Raw genomic sequence first — 12,121 nt, 5'->3', positions numbered from 1 at the left:
TCTCACTTACTTTGGTCATGTTGTCAGAAGGGACCATTCTCTGGAGAAGGATGTTATGTTTGGTACAAAATAGGGGAAGGCCCTCAACAAGGTGGGTTGACACAGTGGTTGCAATGATGGGCTCAGGTATAGCAAGGATTGTGAGGTTGGCACAGGACCAGACAGTGTTTCATTCTGTTGTACATAGGGTCACTGTGAGTCAGAGCTGACTTGATAGCACTGAACAACAACAGCAAGCTGTGTCTTCACTATTTTGTACGCATTGTATATTACATTCAAGTATAGGACCTTAACTATTAATTTTCTTACTGTATTTGAGCCATGGTTTTTTAGTCTCTTGAGCACTTTTTAAAATCTGATTTTTATTTTCTATCATCAGACTTCTATTTGTCTCTTGAATAGATTTAAAGAAAATACTCTGTAGCTTTTGCCAAGTCATTGATAAAAATGTTTACCAAGAAAGGGCCAGGGAGTAACACTTGTCACATGGCACTAGAGGCCTCCTTTTAGTTTATTGCTAAATCTTTAAAGTCAGTTTTAAAAGTTCTTGTTGTAAGATGGAAGTTGTTTGTGTTTAAGACTCCTCAACCAGAACCTATCTTCTCAATTAGGTTAGATTTTCTGTAACCACACTTTGTTCATATAGTTGAACTTCCTATTTTTCCTTATGGACTACCACCTAACTTTGGAGACTCTAACATTATCCTTGTTTTTTATGTTGTTTCTAACTAATAGTTGAAGCTTATGTTTTGTTGAATGAACTTCTTTTGTGCTAAGCAATTCACTTGTGTTACTTCACTGAAAAGTATGCAGTATCCTTATTTTTCATATGAAGAAATCTCAGCCACATGTGCTGCTTGAGCAGTTTGTCTTAGAAAGATAGCACAAGGCCGGTCTCCATGAGGCGGAAGTTAAATGTCCAAACTTCCGTGCCACTCCATGATTGCAGGCATTAACTCCTCCTCCTCCTCTCAGTAATCTCCCCCAACTAAGGATTCTGTATTTTTCTATAACGCCTCACAGACACCCGAGAAATCGCCTCACTTAGTGGTGGTAGAGGCTGGCAGGCTGGCAAGTCTCAGGTCTGTAAGTAGGTCTGGAGGATCCTCCCAATTCTCAGGGTTTGACAAACCTCAGATCAGCAGATCAGATGACGGCTGCTGTCCCAAATCCAGGGGTGAGATGACAATGAGCCAAAATGCAGAACCAGAGCAAGAGGAGGGCAAACCTTCCCAGAGGATTCATATGTATACCCTCAAGGAAGCTAAGAGTGGTGATCTGAGTTATATTCTCCAGCAAGGCGAGACCCAAGATATTTCCCACCTGTGCTGCTCAAACAGCAATAACCCCACATGGATGACTTCAACAATCAGAAGTTTAAAAGCAGCTACTCAGTTGTTCAAGGCAAATTCCACCATGGAGCCGATTGCCAGTCATTATAGGGAATAACTACTACCAGTTGCCCAGCCAGGTTGACAAATGACCTTAACTACCACACTACCCTAAACAGGCGTGGATAATAGGATTTACAATAAATACATCATAAAATGGAGGACAATGGCTAGAAGGGCCACATCAAGCAATTCACTGCATCCTCTAAAATTTTTCACAAGCACCTTAGCCTATTATCTCTTCCTTTCCAAACTTACAATTGTCTGTAATACTTACTAGACATTTACTTTATATTATCTTGACCTTGCTTAGTTTTTCTTTTCACGTATTTTCTATCTAATTCCATCAGGGCAGAGACTGTATGTTATATACTACTTCTTTGTATATCCTGTGAACTCCAGTCCACTTTTTTGTACAAGTGTGATTATTTGCTTAGCTGTAAAAATTTGATTAGCTATAATCATAGAATCAGATAGAGGTACCCACTGAAAAAGGATGCCATTGTGAGCTATAGACTGGATGGTACAACCAAGACATGAGAGAAGATCAAAATGAATTTGTTCTACCATGTGTGACCAGACTACTGGAATTAAAAGAACCACCCTGCATGCTTTCTGTCTGGGTATCCTGGAAGCTTTGGCCTACTTATTTTCTTCAGTCCTTTTCCTGTGGTAATTTTCTATGTATTTCCATATCATTTATTTTGACACCAGTTCCTGTTTTGGTTTGCTAGTGTGGCAGTAACAGAAATAGCACAAGTGGATGGCTTAATAAACAGGAATTTATTCTCTTACAGTTTAGGAGGCTAGAAGTCCAAATTCAGAGTGCCAGCTCTAGGGGCTCGGTGAAGGCCTCTTGACTTTGGGCTTCAGCTCTGCCTCTTAGTCACGGCCCACTGGAGTAAGAAGCATCTCCTAACTCAGACAGCTGCTGGCTGCTGAGGCTGATGAATCCAGGGTTTACAGGTAAAATGGCACAATCCCAGATCAGTAGGCAGCATAGCAGGCCACTGGTCTCAGTTTAGGAACTGGAGATGAAGACTCAGCCAAATGCAGGGTCTAGATGTGCCAAAAACTAGATATCTTCGTCAGAGCATCTTCACATATACTGGAAGCAGACCACACCTGAAAGGCAACTACTTAGCTGCTCACAGCAGATTCTACCATGGAGATGATTACAATCTCATCATGGAGAATAATTACATCCAGCAGCCAAGCATTCAAAACCACAGCCCAGGCAAGTTGACACACAACCTTAACTACCACAGTGCCTCTCCTTGATTTTAAAAACATACAAATAAATTAATTCTTAAATTATATAAATAATATGTGTACATAGTAAAAAATCTAGGCAGCATATAATGGAATAAATTGAAAAGTAAATCGTAGTTTACTCTTGCACCTTCATCCTCAGTCCTAGCATCCTGCTTCCAAAATGTCAGCACTTAGATAGTCTTCTGGGAATATTTTGTGTGTATTCTTAACATATACAACAGTCTTTTTAACACAAAAGATAATAGTTCTGCATCAGGATTTTGTCTTTAAATAACAGATTTTTGAGATCTTTCTACATGAGGACATAGAAATATACCTCTGTGTAGTCCATTGTGTAGATGTCTCATAATTTGTTTGTTTGATAATTGTTTTTGAAAGAGTTAGAGGGAAAACAAAGAAGTACCTGTCCAGCCAGGCATTTATATTCCAGTTAGGACGATAAAACACATACTTGAAACTTAAACACATCATACGGACAATCTTAATCTGCCCTTCCCTTTTGAAGAGTTTAATGTACTCTGGGTAAGGCATTTGGCTGCTGACCAGTCAGTCAGTGGTTCAAAACCCACCAGCTGCTCTGTGGGAGGAAGATGAGGCAGTCTCCTTTCATAAAGATTTACAGCATTGTTGGAATCAACTGGATGGCAGTGGGTTTGGAATGTACCCTGAAATAATTTTATTTTGCCCAAATACATGATTTGACAAAGCTTTTAATGCTGAAATGGGACATTATGTGTCTTATAAGTAACTTTGCCATGTGACTTTGCAAACAACAGATTCTGAAATGGTCAGCTTCAACTTTTACATCTGGGATACTTTTGAAAATAAAAAATAATCTTGATTGCTTACATTTTCTGGGAGCTCTGGTGGTGTAGTGCCTAAGACACTTGACTGCTAACCAGAAGGCTGGTGGTTCAAACCCACCAGCCGCTCCTTGGAAGGAAGGTTGGGCAGTCTACTTCCGTAATGATACAGCCTCGGAAACCCAAGGAGGGGTCGCTATGAATCAGACCCAACTCCATGACTTGAGTTTTTGTTTTTTCTTTCTCTTTTTCACTGTGATTTGGGTGAAAGTCCACAGAGAAAATTCACCCTCCACACAGCAATCCACACACACTCCGCCTCACGACATGACCAGAATCTACCCCAGTGCAACAGCTCCGCTCCCAATCCCCCCAACAGCCACCTCTTCCCTATGTCCACCCTCCCAGTTACTCCCACCCCCCGAGCTATCTCCCTGTGTACAAATAGCCCCTCCCTCTCCCATGATTGTTCTCTTCAAGGAGTTTATCTATCTACCTCAGGTAAATAAATGTTCAACACATATGCCTGTCTCTTGCTTGGCTGGAAGCCATAGGTGTGGGTCCAACTCCAGACCTGATGGGCAGTCAGGGGCCACAATCCCAGTGGTTCCACCAGGCTCTACCAGACCGGCAAACCACTCCCCCCTTTTTTTTCCCCCAAATGATTTTGAGTTTTGTTCCACACTCCTCTCCCCCTCCACCCAGAATCTCCCACATAAATCCCCCTCCAAGTAGTTAACAGCAGCAGCCGGGCACCATTGAGACTCAACTTGAGTTTTTAAAGTAAATTGCTAGCTGGTGTCTTATGTCAAATATTGAAATCTGTAACTATTTTAAAGTCTTACTTATATTTTCACCGTAGCTTAATATTTTGTTGTTAAAGGCATGGTAGAGCTAGTTCCTTCTTCAGATACCCTCAGGAAAATCCAAGTGGAATATGGTGTGACTGGATCCTTTAAAGATAAACCACTTGCAGACTGGCTGAAGAAATACAATCCTTCTGAAGAAGAATATGAAAAGGTGATTGGCATGTCTCCTTATTCTAAATAACTTTGTTAAAAATACGTTATGTGGTGTTTAAATGCTTTCATTTTTCAGACTAATAGCCATTTAGTCTAAATCAGGAAAATAGTGTCTTTCTCTAAGTGTTGTTGTTGTAGTTGTTATGTGCCGCTGAGTTGGACCCGACTCATAGCAACCCCTCCTTGGGTTTCCGAGGCAGTATCACTACGGAAGTAGATTGCCCCATCTTCCTTCCGAGGAGTGGCTGGTGAGTTTGAACCGCCAGCCTTCTGGTTAGTAGTCAAGTGCCTTAGGCACTATGCTACCAGAGCTCCCTCTCTAAGTGTAGAAAAGAATATAAAACAGAATGCATTTAAGGGGAGGAATCTTGTGGAAACCAATGCTAAATTATTTAGAAAAATGTTCTGAACATGTACTTAAGGGCCAGGAAAATAGAGGTATTTTTATAACTCGGAATGTTATATTTCACAAAGATCTTGGAAGAAGTTACAAAAATGAGTAAGAGTCAGCATCATGAGGTGGTTAAAAACATGGTCCATGGGCCAGACTGTCTGGGCTTAAATCCAGATCCCAAGTCATTCACCAGCTACAGGGCCTTGGGTGAATTATTTAATTTCTTTGTCCTTCAGTTATCTACTATAAAATATTATAGTATATAGTATGGTTTTTATATACAATGGTGTTATAGTATATATTATGACTGTAAAAAATAATAGTACTATAAGGTTGTTATAAGAATTAAATGAGTTAATATATATAAATCTGTGTATATATATGTGTGTATATGTATGTTAATGTAAGGAGCTCACAGTGCCTAAGGCATTTGACTACTAACCAGAAAGTTGCTAATTCAAACCTACCAGCCACTTCATGAAGAAAAAAATGGGCTATCTACTTCTGTAAAGATATACCTCCTTGGAAACCCAATTAGGATCTGTATGAGTCGGAATCAACTCATTGGCAGTGGGTTTATGTTAATACATGTATATGTAAGTTGTATAATTGACAGCCATTCTTACTGTCATTGTGAAACATCAATGTTTTTGGTTTAGTATTTTTTTTTTTTTTTCATTTTTTCAATTATATATGAGGAAAGGGCAATCTCTTAGGACTTAAGTTCTCTAATTGTCCTAGCTTGACCTAGGGGAAACTCAAGAAACCTCTGAATGGTGACATAAGAAGACCTTAGTTTTAACATCATTTAGCTGCCTAGTTTATATCAGATCATTAGTGTATCACATATAGGTATTAATTATACACATATAGGTGTCATCTGTTGACCTAAGACAGTAAAGTAGAAGAATTTTGTTCTTTGTGGGCCTTTTAGACTAAGATCACTCCCTTGTCTTATTTCTTTGTGATTTGGGGAAGGCAGTGCAGCAGAAACCAATACTTGTTATAATACTGTTGGTTCTTTTGTGACTCTGAATAAGTTGTTTGACATAATTATATGTATATCTGTGTGTGTGTGTGTGTGTGTGTGTTCATTCTGCGCCTTTAATGTATTTGGCTCTTTATGTGCTTTAAGTAAGAGGGGAGTAAGTAAGTGAAGTTAGATTACCTGGGTTAGAATCTGGGCACTGCCACTTGCCATGTGATCTTGACAAATAAGTTAACCTCTCTGGTGCTTCAATTTCCTTATCTATAAAGTGGTAATAATAATAGTGCCTACATCACTGGTATGTTGTTAGATTTTTTTAATGAGTTAACATACACATGTATATACATATATACTATATATATATATACACACAGAGAGAGAATAGTGCCTGGTTTGTGATAAGTGTATATAAACATTTGTTACCATCATCAGTAAGATTTCTAGACATTTATGGAATAATGTTAACCACATGGACAGGTAGAGCCATATGACTATTCTGTTTAGAAATGCACTGTCTTGAGTATAAACTAAATGTATATGCTTTAGATAAAAATATTCATCATATGCATCTCTCTGTAGTCCTCTCTAAGGTATTGTATTAGTAATTTTAGTGATTGCCAGGACTAAAGTGAAAAAAGGTCTTAGCTTGACAAGCTTGCACATGACACATAGGGAATCACCAAATGAAACACAAAACTCATTGTATTATTGGATGTTTTAAGATATAAGCTGATTTTCTTTACACATATCCCTCCTACAAGCAAAAAAGAAGAAAAAAATATTCTTCTACATAGATTAATCTTTGTCTCAATGTTACTTGTGGTGTGGTAAGCAGTGAAGCCTGTTGGGAGTAAGTTTTAAGCACATAAGGCTTAAAAGCTGTTCAAAGGTAGCACTCACTAAGCAGGGATGGGAGGGATCTCTGCCTGTTAAAAGACAAAAGCTAGCAAGAAGGAGATGGAAGTACTTCAGAAGGGTGTTTGTGTTTTTGAAATATGAATTAGCTGGCTTTTATTACCATATTCCAATGTATATGCCTGTGAGAAAGTGGATTATGATAGTGTTTTGAAAGAATGATGAATTACCTTAATCTTGAAAGTAATTTTTTTCCTAACATAATTTCGTATCTTTATTATAGGCTTCTGAGAATTTTATTTATTCATGTGCTGGGTGCTGTGTAGCCACTTACGTTTTAGGCATCTGTGATCGGCACAATGACAATATAATGCTTCGAAGCACAGGACACATGTTTCACATTGACTTTGGAAAGTTTTTAGGCCATGCACAGATGTTTGGTAGCTTCAAAAGGTAATTGATGATGTTGTTATTGCTGTTGCTAATGAAAACAGAGGTGCTTCTTGTTTCATAAATTAATGGCCCATAACTTTGCCTTTTTCAATATGCTTTACTTTGTGACTCCCTTTGGGCACAACTGGGGAGGGAAAAAGCCCTAAATGACTATACCATAGAATAGACAAGAATGAATGCATGAATGAGTAAGTGATTGAATTTTGTTGAAATGAATTAAGGATATACTTTATTATATCCAGTTAGTTATACTTATTAGAAATTTCCCAAAATTTATAATGGCAAGAGTACAAAGTTTTTCTGTGTGTTTGTAACTACTGTGTGTGAATTTATAAATACCACCTTGGAGGAAATTTCATATGTAACTTTCATCTAAGTAATGAGACTATTTTATGATGGCTTTCTGGTGGCATAGTGCCTAAGGCATTTGACTGCTAACCAGAAGGCTGACAGTTCAAACCCACCAGCCACTCCTCAGAAGGAAGATTGGGCAATCTACTTCCATAGAGATAACAGCCTCAGAAACCCAAGGAGCGGTCACTATGAGTCGGATCGACTCTACAGCAGTGAGTTTGGTTTTGGTCCTGAAAATGTGAATTTTAAAAAATTAGGCAAATTCAAAACTGCCTGATATTAAATTTTACCGATTAAAATTGCTATGGCTCAGATTGGGAGCTCTGGTAGCATAGTGGCTAAGGCACTTGGCTGCTAACCAGAAGGCTGGTGGTTCAAACCCACCAGCCACTCCTCGGAAGGAAGATGGGGCAATCTACTTCCGTAGTGATACTGCCTCAGAAACCCAAAGAGGGGTAGCTATGAGTCGGGTCCGACTCGACAGCACATAACAACAACAACATAACAACATGGCTCAGATAGCTTAGTTTAATAACCATGTTATTAGTAGTAAGTAGCAATACCATTAATTAATGCTTCTGTAAATAATGTTTGTGTGTACTTTCTTTTTAAATAGGGATCGGGCTCCTTTTGTGTTGACCTCTGATATGGCATACGTCATTAATGGGGGTGAAAAACCCACTATTCGTTTCCAGTTGTTTGTGGACCTCTGCTGTCAGGCCTACAACTTAATAAGAAAGCAGACAAACCTGTTTCTTAACCTCCTTTCACTGGTAATTCTGTTCTTTGCAGGCATTTAATTAATTTTATATAAGTGCATCATTGTTTAAATATATAAAAAGGATACTTTATTATTTTAGAATAAAATTTATTGTAGTCATATATCCTAGATATTACTGAAATATATAAAAATTGTGATACTATATGAAAGAATTCAGACACAGTATGCATATTGTTTGACTTCATTTATACAGAGTCCAAAAAATAAGTCAGTAGAATGGTTACCTTGAGAATGGAGAATATTAATTGAAAAGGAGCTCCAGTGAGGCTATTGGGATGCTGGTATGTTTTGTGTCTTAATCTGGATTTGTTCAGATTGTGAAAATTCATTGAGCCTTTATACAAGATTTCTAAACTTATCTATATATCTTTACTTAGGTAAAAAGTAAACAAAAAACTATGATGCTAATTGTGACAGAAATTGATATGATAATAACAGCAGAAGACTAGACAAGAGGAGGTCTGGACTTCACAATTTTTATTCTATAGGCTGGCTTTGTGATTTCCGACAAGTCACTTTGATCTCCTTGGTCTCAGTTTTATCATTTGTAAGAGAGTCACGTAGATCCCCCAAACCCTAATAAACTGCTCAAACTATAGTTCTTTTTGTTTGCTTTGTTCTGATAACATGACCAGCTTGCATGGAAAGGTGGAGAACAGATTTTTTTCTTTAAAATTTAATTCCCAAAACTTTTTTTTCTATAGATGATTCCTTCCGGGTTACCAGAACTCACGAGTATTCAAGATTTGAAATATGTTAGAGATGCACTTCAGCCCCAAACTACAGATGCAGAAGCTACAATTTTCTTTACTAGGTAAGGCATATTTAAGTATATTGGAAAAGCTCATAGAACTTGGCTTTGATTTGTTTTACCTTTGTTTAAACAAGTGCTACATAACTAACCCACCAGCCACTCCTCAGAGGGAAGGTTGGGCAATCTACTTCCATAGTGATACTGCCTTGGAAACCCAAGGAGGGGTCGCTGTGAGTCAGGTCTGACTTGACGGCACATAACAACAACAACAACAACAACAACATAACAAAATTCTGATTTATAGAAAGCATGAGCAAATAGTAAGTGGGTTTTCAAAAGGTTATTTTCTGAATAAATATAAAGGATTTACAGAACCATTTAAAATAGATTTATCTCCAAATATAATCTCAAGATTTATTTAATAGGATTTTAATTCTAAAAATCTTTCTTAATAACTATTTCTGTTAAACATGTTTTCTGTAGTGGAAAATAACTCTTTAAGGTGTCTTTCTGAAAGGATACCTGTATTAATCTATTTTTCAATATTCTGCCTTGACGATTTCTATCTATACCTTAAGTGCTTAAAACAGCAAACTCTGGGACACCGTTGTTGTAAATTGTTACTGTAGGCCATAGTACTTGAAATGCATGTATCAATGACTGGCAGTTGAATTTGTCCTTACTTCTTTTAAAGCAGATTTTGCTGGTAGGTCACTGACTTCTGCTGTATCATCATAATACCACAGCAAGGAGGAATATAGACCTCATGTTCTTTTCTCTCCTTTTTTTCTTGGGTTCTTCCTCTCACTGGAGAAGAGGTATAATAAAACAGTGGGCTGGACTTCCTTAGTTTTTTAAAGAGTCTGGACTGAATTGAAGAATGTTGACATTTGTCTAATTTCTGAGATAATCCTAATAATTTATATATTGAGAGGTTTTGTTTGTTTTTGGAAGAGATTCATTGGCTCCCCTGGCAAAACTTTAGAGGAGGCAAATAATCTGTGTTTGAGGTTCTCTCACTTCTCTATTTAAAGCTTTCTTGTCTTTTTTGTCCTTCTTTACCTGGTTCCTGAAACTTCTTGTTTCCTTTGCTTTTGTAAAATGTTCTATCCAGACCTTCCTTTCAAATTTACCCCCACCAAACTCCCCATCCTGTCAAAACATCTTTTCCCAATTGAGTGAAATTATCATTATCTGGAGGTATCTGGCACCAAATTCTGCTATTTGATAGAGAAAAAGAAACCTGCTATCCAGTCCATTCCAACTCATAGTGATCCCCTTTGGGTTTCTGAGGTGGTAAATCTTTATGCAAATAGATTGCCCAGTCTTCCTTGTGCAGAGTGGCTGGTAGGTTTGAACCACTAGCCTTCTAGTTAGCAGTCAGATGCCTTAGGCACTATACCACAAGAGCTCCTTGGTGCTTGATAGAGGGATGTTGTTAAATTTTATTACTTTGGATGCTTCCTTTATACTTTGTTTGGTTGTTACTTTTTCCCTTTATTACCAAGGAATAAAATAATGAAATGATCTTTTTAGCATTATGACAATCTTCACTTCTATCCCTATAGGTCATTAATTACTCTTGAACCCCAGGGCTTAAGAATAAACCAAAACCAAACTCACTGCTGTTGAGTCAGATCTGACTCATAGTGACTCCTCCTTGGGTTTCCGAGGTGGTATCACTACGGAAATAGATTGCCCAACCTTCCTTCTGAGGAGTGGCTGGTGAATTTGAACCATCAGCCTTCTGGTTAGTAGTCAAATGCCTTAGGCACTACACCACCACGGCTTAAGAATATCAAGCATCATTTCATGGAGATAGTGGTGTGGAATGGAAACTTTCTTAAGCTAAACTTTTTTGTTAGAATGAGATGTATTTTAATAGGTTTTATTCTATACAACAAAATCCTTAGAAAAGTGAGCCTCTACTTAATATTTTTAAAGGAGTAAGTATTTTTCATCTTTCATTATGTTAAAAAGTAAACATGTGTTCCCATGAACATTTACTGTTAACAAGTTTTCTGATTGGTTTTTTTAGGCTGATTGAGTCAAGTTTGGGGAGCATTGCCACAAAGTTTAACTTCTTCATTCACAACCTTGCTCAGCTGCGTTTTTCTGGTCTTCCTTCTAATGATGAGCCCATCCTTTCATTTTCACCCAAAACGTACTCCTTTAGACAAGATGGTCGAATCAAGGAAGTCTCTGTTTTCACATATCACAAGAAATACAACCCAGATAAACATTATGTAAGTTTGTTTTCAGGTTCATAGACATGTGCATTATTGTCCTTCTCTCCTAATTTTTTCACTGACTTTGCTGGAGTTCCAAGCATCTATTCTATTCATGCTTATTTCTTCCATGGTTTGTCTAAAAATAAATATATTTTGAGTGTCTAATATTTTATTGATACTTAATTTTTGGTAAATATGATTCAAAACAAAATCACAGGGACCAAATAATATTCTTAGCTTCAGAAACAAGGCTACTGGCAAACTATTACTCTGCTTTTTTCATTACTCATTTTCAATTTTTTCTTAATTTCAAAAGTAAAACTTGCTCTTTGTAACAATTTAATACAATACAGAAGTTTATAAACTAAACAATCTAAGTTCCCTTTCTGCTCTCCAGGGATAAAGTTTAATGTGTATTTTAATAGATATTTTAGTTGTCTAGTGATGCTCTAGCAGAACATACAATAAATGGGTGGCTTTAACATACAGGGGTTTATTTTTCTCTTACTGTTTAGGAGGCTAAAAGTCCAAGTTCAAAGTGCCAATTCTCTAGGAGCTGGGTGAAAGCCCTTCAACTTTGGGCTCTGCCTCTTGCTCCTAGCTCAGTGGAGCTGGAAGTAACTCTTCACTCAGGCAGCTGCTGACTGCTGAGGCTGACAAACTAAAAAGTTGACAAGTAAAATGGCACAGTCCCAAAATGATCAAACCACATGGCAGGCCACTAATTCAAGTCCATTAACAGTCCCAAGATCAGCAGATAACATGGGAGGCTGCTGAACGACAACTCAGCTACAAGCAGGATTCAAGTGTACCAAAAGCT

General features: G+C 37.7%; 1 protein-coding gene across 1 annotated transcript in view; it reads left to right on the top strand.

Moving 5' to 3' along the window:
- Nucleotides 1-12,121, top strand: part of PIK3C2A (phosphatidylinositol-4-phosphate 3-kinase catalytic subunit type 2 alpha) — a 107,593-nt gene that overhangs the window by 88,485 nt on the left and 6,987 nt on the right. Inside the window, exons 22-26 of the mRNA XM_007955490.2 lie at nt 4,353-4,489; nt 7,012-7,181; nt 8,152-8,308; nt 9,021-9,130; nt 11,109-11,316. Of these exons, the coding sequence (XP_007953681.1) occupies nt 4,353-4,489; nt 7,012-7,181; nt 8,152-8,308; nt 9,021-9,130; nt 11,109-11,316 (782 nt within the window). The remainder of the gene's footprint in view (nt 1-4,352; nt 4,490-7,011; nt 7,182-8,151; nt 8,309-9,020; nt 9,131-11,108; nt 11,317-12,121) is intronic.

The sequence above is a fragment of the Orycteropus afer genome, unplaced genomic scaffold (assembly GCF_000298275.1).
Source record: "Orycteropus afer afer isolate SDZICR_OR568_19922 unplaced genomic scaffold, OryAfe1.0 scaffold00014, whole genome shotgun sequence".
Classification (NCBI taxonomy): domain Eukaryota; kingdom Metazoa; phylum Chordata; class Mammalia; order Tubulidentata; family Orycteropodidae; genus Orycteropus; species Orycteropus afer.
Note: the sequence above shows the minus strand (reverse complement) of the source record. Positions and strands in the feature narration are given on the sequence as shown.